Here is a 16620-nt window from a genome sequence, read left to right on the forward strand (position 1 = left end):
GTGTTTACTATGTATTTACATAGTAAATACATGGTGTTTACTACATAGTAAATACATGGTGTTACATAGTAAATACATGGTGATGTTGCCATGAAAAAAACCTGGGAAATGATATTAATAGGCTGTTCATATTAAATGCTGTTCATACTAAATCCAGCACTTTGTCAATTTATATGTTCACTGGAATGAAATCTACCTATCGTGGATATACTAATGTAGCATTTTTGAGCATTTCTTCTTTATGTAGAATATGTAGTCAGTACAGAGTCTTACTTTTTGTTATAGAAACAGTATACTGTCTTTTTAAAAAATATATTTATTTTTTATTTATACAAGAACTTGGTGAACTACAGGCCAGAGGCCTGGGGGGGTGAGAGGATTCACCAGAGACAGAGTGGGGAGCAGAACAGGCAGATGAACTGAAGACACGGAGGGTAGCAGCAGGCAAGGCAGGAGAGGTCTGCCATGCCATGTGGGTATCTTCCTGGCTGGCCAGGAATTGAACCCGTGCTGCAGAGGCTGCGGAGAGCTTCACAGTGCTGTGCTCAACCCTCTGTGCCACCGGGGGGGCCCCAGTATTCTGTCTTTGTGCCATGATATGTCTAGCTAATTTTGTCCATTATTTTTTAGATTATTTATTAGATAAGACTCTAGAATCTTGTCCATTTATTTGTTTGGCTCCAGTCAGTTTTAAGTGTATATGTATTTCATGGCAGCTGTGCTTGATAACAAATTGAAAATATAACTTGAAGTTTGATTTAATTTGTTTTTGTTTGTTCACAGGTGGTGATCAGGGGAGTGGCTTTGGGACCACAGGTAAAGCTCCTGTTGCTTCTGTGGTTTCGATTCCCAGTCAGTCAAGTGCATCTTCAGACAAGTATGCAGCCCTGGCAGAACTAGACAGCGTATTCAGCTCTGCAGCCACCTCTAGTAATGCATACACTTCTACAAGTAATGCCAGCAGGTACCTTGTCTTAGCCAGTGCTCCTGCTTTGTGTTTTAGCTGTTAAATCTTTTTTCCAACCTTGAGTAATAATTTAAATAATGAGTATTTGGGGCATAATTTTGAAATTGATAAATATTTTGGTAAATTTAAGGAAACAGTATACCTTGCTAGTTAACATAGAATATAATTATGACTATGTACATATCTCAACACGGACTGTTATATACATAGTTATACTCAGCAGAGAATCCTTTTAGCAGTCAAGCTATTAGGTACAGCTTTCAGTCACGAAGTTTTAACACTCTTTAATAATAAATATTCTCTGTGACATAATGGGAAAAATTGAATCCAAAGAATAAAATTTGGAGTGTGTATTTTTTGTTTAGTTAGTGTTACGTGCATTAGACATACCTAATAGTGGTCTGTTGTAGCCTTATTGTGTTTAGCCTTAGTTGTAAATAAAAATTTTTAGAAATGATTATGCCAGAACCTAGCAAATTCCATATCTCTTCAGTGTCATACTGGTATTTATGGATAGTCATATCTGTTGCGTACCTCTCCAGTATGTCTGGTATACAGGAATTCTTGGCAGCAGAGAGTCTTAACACATTTTAGTTGTGACCACTTCATTTTAGATTTAAGGGAACCAACCTAGAAGTACAAGATCGTCTTACCTGTATAGCGTTTTACCCATCTTTTTCATCCTGAATTTTTCCCATCTTTTGTTACTCTGGTAACCTTTTATTTCTCTCTAGCTCCTTTTCTAGAGCGAAATGTAGGATTTTAGTGCTCACTATTTGGACTCTTTAGTAATAAATATTTTCAGTGACAGATGGGAAAAATTGAATCCAAAGAATAAAATTTAGAATATGTATATATTTTTTGTTTAGTGAGTGTTACTTACATTAGACATACGTAATAGCAGTCTATAAAAAGGTTGTTGTAAAGTGTGAGAACACAGACAGGAGTTTGCTGATAGCTGCATGAGAGCACATGAGTGGTCCCCAAAATGTTTTGGTTACCTGAGACCCTTTGAGAAAAAGTTCATGAGGCTAATAAAACTTTATTCATAATCCTTCTGAGAGGTTGTGCTTGCACAAATTGAAATTTGTGTTGATTGAGCAAAAGCAGTGGCGGGTAGAACTTCTTGGCACCTTAGCACAAATCAAGGCATGGCACTGAGGTGTACAAGTGGTCATTGAATGCCCATTATTTCCCTTACTATGTGCATTTCCTTTTATTTATGAATATTCTTGATTGTTTTTCTTATAAGTGTTCTTGCTAATTCAGTAAACTTAATTTTATTAAACTTTAACCTTTAAATATGTCTCCTTAATTTTCTATGTGTTAAAAAGTAAGGTACATGTCAGATAATACTTATATTGAAATCTGATGACTATTTAGAGGAAAATCAACTTGTGTGGTTGTATGAGTTATGAAATGAATCAGCGAATTGTTTTATGGAACATTTTTCTTTGAATATATGACTAATAGAAAAATCATTGTTAATCAGATTTGGACCATTTTTCTGTCACTTTAAAGAAAATAACTTCAGCAATTAGTAAAATTTTGGAAAATTTATTGATCCAGTATGACCATATCAGCTTCCCATTACTTTTCAGATGACATATGTTTTAATGAATGTGATTTTTTCATATTGCTTAAGGAAGTCTGTCAACATTTGGAAGATTGGCATCAAATACTTTTTTAAAAAAAAAAGATTTATTTATACAAGCACTGGGGTACAGGCCAGAGGTGCAGGAGGTTGAGAGGATTCACCAGAGATAGAGCAGGGAACAGAACAGGCAGAAGGACCAAAGTACACTGCTGAGGGGAACAGTGGGCGAGATAGGAGAAGTCTGCCTCGCCATGTGGGAATCTCCGCGGCCAACCAGGAATCGAACCTGCACTACAGAGGCTGTGGGCAGCTTCACAGCGCTGCGCTCAACCCGCTGCACCACTGGGGAGGCCCGGCATCAAGTGTTTTCTAAGTGATATAAAATTCACTAAAAGATTCATTCACAATGCCTCACAGATGTTACCTTAATGGAGAATGAAAAATTCACGGATAGGGTTTCAAATTCCACATTGCAACTAACTTTTAGGAAATGCTCACTGTTTCTGTTATGCTATCAAAGAAAATATCTGCAATTATTTGATAACAGCTATTGAAATACTCCAGTTCAACTGTGTCTGTATGTGAAGCCAGTTTTTCTCCATGGACTTCAACCTGAATAACGTGCCACACCAGATTGGTCTTCTGTTAATCCAGCCACTAAAGGAATTTGCAAAAATAATCAAATAGTGTTTTAGTTTCCTCATTAAGTTTCTTTTCTTTTTGCAAAATATATTTGTCCTTAAAAATACTACTTATGTTAGCATAAAATGGCTTTTTGTTACTTTTAAATATTTTTAAGATTTTCTTTGTAATAGCATACTTAAGTCTTCCTTTGAAGTTCTCAATAATTTTTCTGCTTTGATATTTTATCATTTTATGGCCACCCTGTAGATATAGATTATACTTGTTTTTGTTTTTTATATGAACTCTTCATTTTTCAGCAATGTGTTTGGAACGGTGCCAGTGGGTGCTTCTGCACAGACACAGCCTGCTTCTTCAAGTGTGCCTGCTGCATTTGGAGGTATGTCTTTCTAAATATATACCGTATTTTTTAAAGAGCCCAAATGCATATTGTGTAGCATTTTCTTAGGGGTACTAGAGAAAGTCAAAGAGGTGATTTAGTCCCAGAAGCTCTAGTTTCTATTTCCATAACTATGAATCAAATGTTTTGAGTAATTAAATCCAAAAGTAGTGGAATTTAATAGTGTATTTTATAATTTTTTAAAGCTCCGCCTTCCACGAATCCATTTGTGGCTGCTGCTGGACCTTCTGTATCATCTACAAATCCATTTCAGACTAATGCCAGAGGCACAACAGGTAGGAAATACAGAACAGTAAATTTTGGCAAAAGTATTTATTACAAAAACACCATGTGAAAGAACATCAGAAAATGAGGCTGCTTTCTTACTGAAGTGAATGGAAATGTATGGAAGAATTTGTCTGCAATGAAAAAACTACCTAGAAATTTTCTGCAAAACAAAAACTAGACAAAATTTGTAATTCTGGAATTGAATGTTGAGAAAGAGCTTGGCATTGTCTAGGGTCCCCCAACCCCAGCCAGACTTTCATTTTCCAGGTGCAGGAACTCAGGCCTGGCGACAAGACTCCCGTAGGGTCACACAGGGCATTTAGGACGGAGCTGCGGCTTGGGCATAGGGATTCTACCTTACGTCGTTGTCTGTGTTAAAATTACTGCTTGTAAATCATTCACTCTTAATAGAAAAAATTACGAGAAGATCTTTATCTTTGTTTCTTTTGTTCCTCTTCATGGAATTACAAAAGGTCACAAGAGGTCTTGATTATTAGACCTTCCAGAACATGTCTTTTAAAGTGTTGCAGATTTAAATTGTGGGAATCAGTCGTCATTTTGGGTATAATACTTGAATGTGTTTTCTTTGGGTTTTGTTTTTTTTTTTTTTTTTTTTTTTCCTTTTTCTTAATCTACTGTAATCCTGTCTCTTCTTTTCTTTTTGGGTCATACTGTAAGACAGCTAATTTTCTGGTATTGAACTTTTTTGACTTTTCACCTTGCTACCTAAAACACCAGCCCTGTTTGCCAGTGCCTTTGAGTGTCAGCAAGTCAATGTGCTGTGACTCAGTGCCTGTTGATCTAGAGTTTGTTAGCTTTGTTTTGTTGTAAGTGTCCCAGTAATTTTAGAGCTAAAATCTAAACTCATTTATAGCATATATTGATGAGAAGTCTTGAAAGAAGCTACTTGTAACTTCACAATTAAACCTGCACCATTAAGAATTAGTAATCATTAACAAATCTCTTTGTCATTGGTAAGATTAACAATTATGATACTAGGAGTATCTTGCCAACTCATTAAGTATTTAAATTTTAACACATAATTTGATTTTTAAAAGTTTTTTTTTAATTCAAGTATACCTAATTAGTGATTATTTTTAATTTTGATGGTGTTTTGGACAAAAGCATTTGTACTATGCAGTTGTGATATATGTAAAATTTCTGTTACTTAGCATATTATTTTGATGTGGTAAAATGAATTTGTAAAATGTCTCTTAGCACATGGGTCTTTACATATTTTTCAAACCTAATCCTTTAACACTCATCACATAAATATTTAATAACTCTGACAGCTGAGAAAACAGGCTTAGAAAAGTTGTGTGTTTTGAGTTTAAACATATTTGTGTTCAAATCCTGATTTAGTATTTGTTACTTGAATCCTAAGAAAGCTATTTGCATATTATTTATTAATGAATGGAGTAAAGGTAATAGGGAGGTATATTCACATTTATTGAGAGAAATGTTTAAAGTTATTTGCAAAGTAATGTTGAGATGTTATAGTTATCATAACCCCATTTAACACCTGTAGAGTGGAAACTCAAATTATGCCTTGATTAAGATAGTGATTTACCTTTTCTGAGCCTTATTGCCCTTTTTACAAGGTTATGTGAAAATTAGAGGTTGCCAAACACTTTGCATGTCCTTTGTGTGGTCATATTATAGTTGGTAAATCTTTTCTGTTCTTTTCATGACTGCACCTCTGAGATGGTTCTATCATTAGTGTTAAGGACTTTTTTCTGTTTATTTAGAGTATGTAGGTCCTTTAAAATTGAAGTTCTTCATAGGGTGTAAAATAACAAAATGTATTGTATGCTCAGATGATAAAAAATAATTTTAATAATAGCCTAGGCCTCCATGCAGTTTTTATTTCAAGGTAAAATATTTTTTGTATTAGAAACTATTTTAAATTCATCACCTTTATCACCTTTATTAGATTATTACTGAGTTAACTAAATCAAAATAAGTGTTCACTACATATGTTTGTTAAATCTAAATACAAGCAATACTTAAATACATTATGCCTAGGACTTTCTAATGTTTTATATCATCAAAATTAATATTAATTCTTTAGGAAATACTTTTTGTTTCTTAAAGTTTTATTGATAATTTCATTTTTAAAAATATACATTTTAGGGGCCTCCCCAGTGGCGCAGCAGGTTGAGCACAGTCCTGTGGAGCTGTCCGCAGCCTCTGCAGCACAGGTTCGATTCCCAGCCAGCCAGGGAGATGCTCACATGGTGCGGCAGACCTCTCTTGTCACGCCTGCTGCTCCCCTCAGCAGTGCTTTCGGTCCCTCTGCCTGTACTGTAACCTACTCTGTCTCTGGTGAATCCTCTTCACCCCCCCACACCCCTGGCCTGTACCACAGCTATTGTATAAATAAAATATAAATCTTTAAAAATATGTATATATATATTTTTTAATCCCCCCTCCCCCCCTCCATTTACAAAGTTTTGATACGTTATCTTCCTTTTACCATGTTAAAAATCTTTTTTTTTTTTTTTTCAAAGATTTATTTGTTTATGCACACAAGAACTGGGGTACAGGACAAAGGTACGGGGATTGAGAGGATTCACCAGAGACAGAGAGTGGAACAGAACAGGCAGACTGGCTGAAATACACTCTTAGGGGAGCGGCGCAAGCTAGGAGAGGTCTGCTGCGCCATGTGGGTAGCTCCCTCGGCAGCCAGTGATCGAAATTGTGCTGTGCTGCAGAGGCTGTGGATAGCTTCATAATGCTGTGCTTAACCCCTTGCACCACCAGGGAGACCCAGCCATGTTAAAAATCTTTGTTAGGAGATTAATCAATATGATCTAAGACCATGATATAATGTTGAGAGTCTATAATTCTTTATCTCAGAGCTCTTGAGCCCTCAAATGTAATTAGTAGAGTTAATGTAGTTTTCTATTAAGAAATTCTCTCGTAACTTTTACATCTCTCCAGGTGCTTTATTTCCTAGCATTCATTTGAATGAACGAATGATGAATGAATAGAAATATAGAACTGAGGGCCTCTCCTGGTGGCGCAGGTGGTTGAGCGCCACGCTGTAATGCTGTCTGCAGCCTCTGCAACGCCGGTTCGATCCCTGGCCGGCTGGCAAGGGTCCTTCATGGCGCAGCAGACCTCTCCTGTCTCACCTGCTGCTAGTGAATCCTCTCACCCTCCCGCACATCTGGTTTGTACCCCAGTTCTTGTATGTATAAATCAATCATTTTTTAAAAAAAGGAAATATAGAACTGAGAAATTTATAGATAGCATCTAGCCCAGCATTTTGTTTTATTATGTAGGTGGAACCTTACTTGTGAAGATGTTAAGGAATTTGCCTTAAGCATTCAGATTTACTTAATGACTGATCTAGATCAGCACTGTTTCAATTCCAGTACGGTATATAATCTCCATTTTTTTTTTAAGATTTATTTTATTTATGCATACAAGAGCTGGAGTGAAGGCCAGAGCTGCAGGGGGGCGGGGAGAGCGGTGAGAGGATTCACCAGAGAGACTGAGGAGCAGAACAGGCAAATTGACTGAAATACACTGCTGAGGGGAGCAGCAGGCAAGATAGGAGAGATCTGCCATGCCATGTGGGTCAGCTCGCTGGTGGAGATTGAACTCATGCTGCATTGGCTACTGATAGCTTCATAGTGCTGAGACTTAACCCCTTGTGCCACCAGGGAAGCCCTAGCCTCCATATTTTTAATTTAGTTTTACATTGTTTGAAATATTATGAGTGAGCACATGTGCTATATTCTTGCTTATATCTAAGTACTCAGTATCATGTTACCTGTTTAACATTCTGAAAATGAGTGTTGATAGGATAAGTGGGATGAGTGTAGATGAGGAAAAGCAAAGATAGAATCCTAAATAGAAAGTTACATGAGCTATTTAGGACATTTTGTTTCTAGATTCTGAACTGATTTACATTCTCACCCAGTATATGCTTAGTGCTTGGATCTTTGAATATCTCTATCATTTGAACCTGCAGTGGGTGCTTGTAGCAGCCAATAGAGACAGTAAAATTTTTAAAATTCATACACAAAAAAAGAAACTTTAGGACAGTCTGGAGAAAAAATTAGAAATCATGTATCTATTAAGGGACTTGTATCCAGAATATAAAAAGAACACTCACAACTTAATAAAACGACAACTCAAATAAAAAAAAAAATGGACAAAAGATTTGAATAGACATTACACCAAAGAAGCTATACAGCACATGAAAAAATGTTGACCATCATTGGCCAATAGGGAAGGTAAATCAGAACTACAGTGAGATATTTCATGGCTACTAGGATGTCTGTAAATCAAAAAGAGACAATAATAAAGGTTGAGGAATTAGATACTAGATAATGTTGCTCTTGGAAATGCTAAATGATGTGATTTCTTTGGAAAACAATTGAGTAGCTCCTAAAAAAGTTAAACAGATTTATCATAGGACCCAGCAGTTCAACTCAGGAATATACCCAAGGAAATGAGAATATATATCCATACAAAAACTTATACAGAAATATTAATAGCAATATTATTCACAATATCCCCCAAATGGAAACACCCCAAATGTCTGTCAACTGATGAATGGATAAAACCAGGAATAGTATAACCATATAGCGGAATTTATTTGATGATAAAAAATAACAAAGTACTTGGGTATTCTTACACACATTAGGCTAAGTAAAGGAAGCTAGTCACAAAGAGCCAAATGACATAATTTCATTTATATGATATGCCAGATGGGCAAATCTATAGAGACGGGGAATAGAAGGGATGAAATGGAAGTGACAGTTAATAGGTGTGGAATTTCTTTTAGGGGGAATGAAAATATTCTAAAATTAGATTCTGATGATGATTTTACAAACATGAATATATTAAGTAACATTGATTCTATACTTTTAAGTGGATGAGTTCTTTGATATGTAATTATATCTCAAAAAGCCTTTACATTGAATATTTTGCTAAGTGGATAAATTATGTGATGTGTGAATTACATATTGCAAAACTGTTAAAAATAGTACACAAACTTCTTATAGCAGCCTGGGAGTGAGTGTAAGAGGGCATCGTTTTTGCAAACTGTCTTACGGTGGTTAATAGTGGGCAGCAGTCACTGTTAACTAAATGTCAATTTTTGCCGAACATTTCTCCTGAAGTGTCGTTATCAGTACTCCATGGAAAAGGGTGCTTTGCCCAGATACATGTGGGAAATTCTGAGATAAATAAAATATAACTAGTATTAATAATGTAGGACCTCTCAGAGCCTTCGGTGTGCTCTTAAGAACGGAGGCGAATGTGAAGTGTTCAGACTTTTAAGTTACCAAGAAAATACTTATTCATTGAGTATTTGGTATATATCACTTTTAAAATTAATTGCTTAATTTTTAATCTTCATGGCAGTTTTGCAAAGTAACCACTACATTCCCTGTCTATCTCTGCCCCATTTGCAGATAAGGAAACTGAGGCTTATAGAAACTAAGTAACTTCCTATAGTTAGAAAAATGATAGAACTGAAACCCGGAACCACACTGATCTCTCTCTCTTTCCCTCCAAATTTAGTTGCTTAAGTATGCCATTTAAAAATGCAAGGGCACATATTTTAAAAATAATCCCACTCTGGGGCCTCGCCTGATGGAACAGCAGTTGAGCGCTGGGCTACAAGGCTGCCCGCAGCCTCTGCAGTGCCGGTTCATTCCCCAGCCACCAGCAAGGGTCTCCCCCCACCCCCCAAAAAAATAAATAAATAAAAATAAATAATCCCACTCTGGTTGGTTAAAACAATTAAAATAGAACGGTTCTAGAACTAACAGTCTAAATTTGTTTTCTATTAAACTTATTTATATATAACTTTGACCTCATCTAATGCCAGGTAAGATCTATGCAAAGATGCAGTTTTCTTCTCTTCGCAAGCACATTTAAACTGAGCACATTGCATGACTTTCTAATGAACTACATTGACTAATTTTACCCTAAATCCTGAGTTCACTGGAGTTGTTATAAATTTCTAGTTAATGTTTGAAGAACAATCAGATGCTCTTTCCAAGGTTTGACTTTAGATGCTGAAGTGGATGCCAGGTAATTTTAGATGGCCCTGTGAATAGCATTTTAGGATGTGAATGGTGAGACCTACAAAGTTTTTTTGTTACAGTTCTATCTATACATGAAAAGAAATGTTGCTGTTTATTTTTAAAATGAATTTTATAAATATTTCTTCATTATTTGTTATTCTTATCTCCCCTTTATATATATTTCAGTGTTCTTATTATGTATTCTTATGCTATCCACCATGTAACAGTACATTTTCATTTTAGAACTTTATAATGAAACAAATTTGACAATAGTTACCCATAAGTTAATTGACATTGGTCTTTTTATGGCTTTCCTTTCTGGAGCAATGCATTCTCAAGTGTTTCCTCACGCTCATTTTGGTAGGTGGCCACAACTAATACTTAGATTTGTGTGGCAATTTGTCTACTTGCTTGTGGAAGCTTCTGCTAGTGTTCTCGATCCCTGCATGTGGAATTAAGTTTTTTCCATGTTTTCAAATGGAGTGGGCATGGATGTGTGGCATTGGGATTACGTTGTATTTAAAGTTAAATGAAAAAATTTTGTGGGGATTCATGTTTTAATGCCGAAAAGCATTATTGCTTACCTCCATGGTCACATTAGAATGTTAATAGCTTTTTCGATTATTTTTCCTGAGTTTGAAAATTCATAATATGTTGAGTGACACCTTTTTGATGTACCAAGCCATTTTACCATATTATTTCATGGAGTTTGGTTTTGCTTAACTGTATTCAAGTTTTGCTTCTCAGTGCTTTCTTAAAAAAGTGATTTGTCTAAGTTATGTCAGTGCTTTGTTGTCTGTTATGAAACCCTCCTGTTTCCCTTGCAGTGTGCTTATCCTTTAATTCTCTTGCTATCCAGTGACTTGTTTTCCCTTCTTTGTCATCATTAATAAAAAAGCAATTTTAAAAATGTTGTTATTCTAGAGCCTCCCCTGGTGGCGCAGTGGTTGAGCGCTGGGTTGCAAGGCTGCCCGCAGCCTCTGCAGCGCTGGTTCGTTCCCCGGCCACTGGCAAGGGTCCCACAAAAAAAAAAAAAAAAAGTTGTTATTCTAATTAGGTTCATTTTGGAAAATTGCATTGTTACATACATTAGCAATGTAGAAATTTGGGCAACATCCGTAACACGTTTTTTTCCTTAAAGTATTTCTAAGCAATATCTTCAGTATTAATTTCTGTGCCTTTAGTATGCAATCAAGTTGGTAGTTTTTTTTAAAGCAAGAGATTGCTTTTTGATATATCCTGCTAAATGTATTTTACTAATTGCTAATATTTTATATTAAAAGGACACTTATTTCACTGAGGCCTTCCTAAAACATACAGTTGGAATGTTGTTTTTAATGTTCACTTGCAATAAGTAATATAATGTAATGCCACTACATGTGTTTCGCTAATGCATTTTAGTATATAAGTAGTCATACCAGGGGGGAACCATAGCTGCATACTGTATGAGTAGCTATAGTTCACACCCAGATTTCCCAAGTATGGGAAAACTGGTCCACTGAGGAATAGTGGCTAGACATGCCACTTATGGAGGAGTACAGTAGTAAACACAGTTCTCATTTTCTTTCTCTATTTTAGGAATGTTTATTTAGTTTCCTTTTCAATCTGTGCATTTTGCCTTCATTTCTGTAATTTAGCAGTCCTGATATTCCTTCTATCCCTCATCCAAAGCAGTTTTCATTTACCTTCCCTAAAAGGAGTGGGAGTCCATATATTTATTTTGGAGTTGATTTACTAGGAATTTAACATGTCATTTTAATTTTGTTAGTGTTTTTGTATTAGAACTATCCCCCATTTTCTTGACTTTTAGGTAGGAAGCTGTATAGATTTTGAGTGACCTGCCTCTAACCCTATTTCTCTTATAAGCCTTGTTATTTTTAATGAACTCTTTTGCAGAGGCTTGAAATTTTTATTTTCAGGAATGCACATATTAACATTGTGGCAAAAAAATTAGTAGGTGAAATTAAATTTTGACTATTTTACTATATATAGCAAATCAAAGCTAAAAGCAAAAATGTATACTAGTATACATGTGAATTGCATGACGATGGGCTATGTAGATTGCTCTTTAGACTTGAACTTTATATTACTTGAGAAATTTTCTTATGATTTCCATGAATAGCTTTGTTGTTTCATTGCAATTATTTGCTTTCAGAAGAATGAGATTTTTAGGCTGTGTTAAGCTGCATAGCATAATGTAATAATGTACATGTTAATATTCTTCAGGGTAAATGATGTCTTTTGTATAATACTATGAGAAACAAAACCACTATCTACCTTTTCTCCTGGCAGCGGCGACCTTTGGCACTGCGTCCATGAGCATGCCTGCGGGGTTCGGTACTCCTGCACCCTATAGTCTTCCCACCAGTTTTAGTGGCAGCTTCCAGCAGCCTGCCTTCCCAGCCCAAGCAGCTTTCCCTCAACAGACAGCTTTTTCTCAACAGCCTAATGGTAAGATGTAGGCTAAGTGTAAGTATGCTGATGGGGTCCTTTACATATCCTGTGTTTGGATAAAAGGACTTCTCTAAAGATGCTGTATTGTTGTCTACTGAATGTTTACTGGCCTCAGATAATTGAGTGACTTAGTTTTTGTGGCCAGATTAGATTTAAGACTGCTACTTCTATCTCAGAATCTCTTCTGTCTGTCTTGTCTGTCTTACTTTCTATATTCTAATATGCTTCTTGACTTTTGAAGAAAACTTTAATAGATCTAGTATGTTTTTTGTTTTATATCAGCAAACTATTGCTTGTGTGCCAGGAGTTTTCTTTTTTAGTGAGATAGATTAATTTTCTAAATAAGCAATTATATTATGGTTAGAATGTATTACTTGTTTTCAGGAAGATTCACTGGGACCAGTTTGGTTTTTTTAAAAACCCATTTTGTTCATTTGCTAAGTCTGAATTCCATACATTTGAAGATAATTCTTGATTTACAGTTATATATTTTCTTTCTAAAAGTCAGGGATTAAGTAAAATTTGGAAATAGGGTTCCTCACAAAGCCGTAACAATAAATTTTTTCCTGATGTTCACACAGAAACACACTGTGTTGTTCTCACGGCCTCGTTGAAATAGTCACAAGCTCATCTGGTAAATCCTTTGAATGTCAGCAGTTCACAGCTGAGACCAATTGGAATTAAACATTTCTGGAAAACTGAATGAAAGCTCTTTTAAAACATGCTGCAGAGAAATTTGTTTCTGGCATTTGAAAAAGCATGAGGCCCACCAATTTAACACTGATATTTTTTTTATTGTTTTTCTGGTCAGATTCCTTCAAAACTCATTATGAAACTTTGTGTCTGGTGTCTTTCAAAGGTTTGAGTTATAATTGATGGTTTTGTTCATACAAGGTGCAGGTTTTGCAGCATTTGGACAAACAAAGCCAGTGGTGACCCCTTTTGGTCAAGTTGCAGCTGCTGGAGTATCTAGTAACCCATTTATGGTAAGAGAGATACTATTTTAAATAACTTACAAGTTGTTGCATGTCATTTTAAAATTAGGAAAAGCAGGATGTAGCTCCTAGATGCTGTTTGGTATTCTTAGAGCTATGGCGTAGTTAGATCACACATCATAGCAGCCACATCCTTGTTGTGACTTAAACAAAATTAATCAGTTGCAAATCAAAGCATTGATAGTAAATAAACTATTTCATAACATGAAACTTAACCTGTTTTCCTAACAAAATAATGCATTTACGAGAACCTATACAGCAGTGAACAATGTGGAAAAGGGGTCTTGGAGTCAGATTTGGTTTGAATCATAAATTTAATTTGTTTTAGGGCCAAGTCCCTTCTCGTGGATAAGAATTATATGAAATAATAAGTATAAAAGAGACAACACAGAACCTGACACCTAATAATTTTATTATAGTATGTTTCTAGTAGTCATAATGAGTCAGAATTACTGCCAATATTTATAATGTAATACTTACAAAACAATACCTAACCTAAATACTATTTAAAGCAAGATTTAATTAAATGAATTTTATTATTTTCATTTTTTTCCACACACACCACTTTTACTTGTCTTTTCTGTTGTTTTGTCTTATGTTTTCTTTTAGACCGGTGCACCAACGGGACAATTTCCAACAGGAAGCTCATCAACCAATCCTTTCTTATAGCCTTATATAGACACTTTACTGGAACGAACTTTTATGTGGTCACAGTACATCTCTCCGCCTCTTGCACTGTTGTCTTGTTTCACTGATCTTAGCTTTAAACACAAGAGAAGTCTTTAAAAAGCCTGCATTGTGTATTAAACACCAGGTAATATGTGCAAAACAGAGGGCTCCAGTAACACCTTTTAACCTGTGAATTGGCAGAAAAAAGGTAGCGGTATCATGTATATTAAAAATTGGCTAATATTAAGTTATTGCAGATACCACATTCATTATGCTGCAGTACTGTACATATTTTTCTTAGAAATTAGCTATTTGTGCATATCAGTATTTGTAACTTTAACACATTGTTATGTGAGAAATGTTACTGGGGAAATAGATCAGCCACTTTTAAGGTGCTGTCATATATCTTGGAATGAATGACCTAAAATCATTTTAACCATTGCTACTAGAAAGTTACAAAGTCAAAATTGGAAGGTTTTATTCATTCTTGAATTTTTCCTTTCTAAAGAGCTCTTCTATTTATACATGCCTAAATTCTTTAAAAATGTAGAGGGATACCTGTCTGCGTAATAAAGTTGATCATGTTTTGCTACAGTTTGCGGGTGAAAAAAATAAATATTAGAAAATATGCTATTGTTTTTGTGTTCTTGCTGCAATGCCTTTACCAAAGTGGCCTTAAATATGAGTAGTGAATTGAGAACATCTTGAATTCTTAAATTAGAATTTCAAAAGACTTCTAGTGACTAACTTTTATGTCTAAAAGAGAAAATTTTATAAAAGGCCATGTAGAAAAGTTATTGAAACTATGACTGCTATCTATATTCAGGAATATGTCAGTGGTAAAGCATTTAAATGTAGCTTATCAGATTTACCATAATCCTCCTAATTTCTTTGCAACTTAATTTTGTGAACATTTGTATATATAAATTTGCATGCATGTGTATTTACAAATTTTTAAAGTATCTTGAATTCTCCGACTGCAAAAGACCTATTTTAACTTGATTTAAAAAAAATATTGTCTTTGAATGTATTGGAAGCATACATGCATTAACTGTGATACCATTGCACCTCAGTTTCTTTGGTTTTTTTTGTTTCTTTTGGACAAACCGATATTATTAATAGGACATTTGTTCATGTTCATTTCTGGGGTGAAAGGAACTGGAAACCCAGTCAAAGTTATAGAGTACTTGGATTAAGATGACAAAGATACTAATCTTTTAGTTGTATTTTTTGTTAATATTCAGATAAATTTGTTTAAATATTTATGTTAAGTAATGCCTCACTCACCCAGAGATAACCTGGCAGTCTCCTCAAAATGGAACACAACTGAGAAACTTGGAATCGGTTTTTTTAAAAAATGGCTTAGAGCAACTCACCTAAGTCACAAAGGCTGTATGTTCAGGACTCATACATTTGTTTTATGTGAAATTTTGATTATTTTATTTTCTAGCCCATAGCATATTAGCAGGTCAGATGTAATGGCTTAAAAGGAAGGAGATAGAAGATACTATGATCCAGAGACAGACAGCCCAGCCAAGAGGACTTCACTAAATTATCTTCTGATATTTGTCTACTGTTGTAACTCTGTGTCATCAAGAAAGGTGACATTACATTTACAAATATAGAATACATTTTTGAAGGTTTTGTAATGATCAAAATAATTTTAAAGCTTTGATGTTGAAATAGGTGAACATCAGTTTCCTCAAACATTGCATTCATGTTGAATACCTTTTTCAGTGGTGACTGCATGAATTCCTAGAAGAATATATTAAAATCTATGTAGTATTTCAGGCTTGTTAAAACATTGCTCTCTGTATCTAAGTGAATGTGGTTTATCTGAACCCTTCTGATTAAGTAAAATGACTGGGAGGTCTCTGCCCCTTTTCTGAACAGTGTGCCTCTTCTCTGAGAATTAAATGGATCCTGCAAAGGTCTAGGTGTGTGTTGGTGTATACTTGAAATGACTTTGTTTTTGGGCTCTCCTCCCTCTAGTACTTTTTCATGGAGGTAAAATTTCTGTGTTTTAGATTGTATTGGATCTCAGTCAATTCATATGTACAAAGCTACATAATTTTAGGTCATTTCCCAAATAACCTACCAGAACTCTCCATCTATGAAATAAATAAATTAAACAATTTTTATTAAAATAATTTTAAAGACATCTCCTGGGTAAATTTTGAAGCTTGTGATTAATTGGGACCTCTTACTGACTTCAAGTGAGTGCTTATAAAATCCAAATGCTTAGTTTAAGAAAGAGGCCAGATTGATGTGGCTTTAAATCAACTTTTGTTAGACTTTTCATATTCATATTTGCTTCTAATTTTTTATATATTGTTTTGAGTGCTCAAAAAGAGAAAGTTTTCAATTTTTCCGACTTACTGGTTGAATCAAATCTCTCCTGTCTTTGCTCAGACAAATTTTCCTTTTAGGGTAGCAAACTTTCTTGATCTAGTTTAAAGACCTAATCTTCTCTTTGTGAAAATAGAGATCAGGAAATCACTTTCTTCCTTAAAATATTTCCTTCTGTAAATGTGAAGGAGTATATAGTTTCTCTATCCGTGAGTTACCCAGGTGCATCC

General features: G+C 35.0%; 1 protein-coding gene across 5 annotated transcripts in view; it reads left to right on the forward strand.

Moving 5' to 3' along the window:
• Positions 1–16133, forward strand: part of AGFG1 (ArfGAP with FG repeats 1) — a 72656-nt gene extending 56523 nt beyond the window's left edge. For 3 of the 5 annotated variants that reach the window (XM_037524167.1, XM_037524169.2, XM_037524165.2), the window contains 6 exons: positions 784–964; positions 3506–3585; positions 3792–3881; positions 12216–12374; positions 13272–13363; positions 13982–16133. In XM_037524167.1, the coding sequence (XP_037380064.1) occupies positions 784–964; positions 3506–3585; positions 3792–3881; positions 12216–12374; positions 13272–13363; positions 13982–14041 (662 nt within the window). In that variant the 3' untranslated portion in view covers positions 14042–16133. The remainder of the gene's footprint in view (positions 1–783; positions 965–3505; positions 3586–3791; positions 3882–12215; positions 12375–13271; positions 13364–13981) is intronic. The other 2 variants (XM_037524168.2, XM_037524166.2) reach the window with 1 other exon arrangement.
• Positions 16134–16620: the final 487 nt, after the last annotated feature.

The sequence above is a fragment of the Talpa occidentalis genome, unplaced genomic scaffold, assembly GCF_014898055.3.
Source record: "Talpa occidentalis isolate TD23 unplaced genomic scaffold, MPIMG_talOcc4v2.1 talOcc4.3, whole genome shotgun sequence".
Classification (NCBI taxonomy): Eukaryota; Metazoa; Chordata; class Mammalia; order Eulipotyphla; family Talpidae; genus Talpa; species Talpa occidentalis.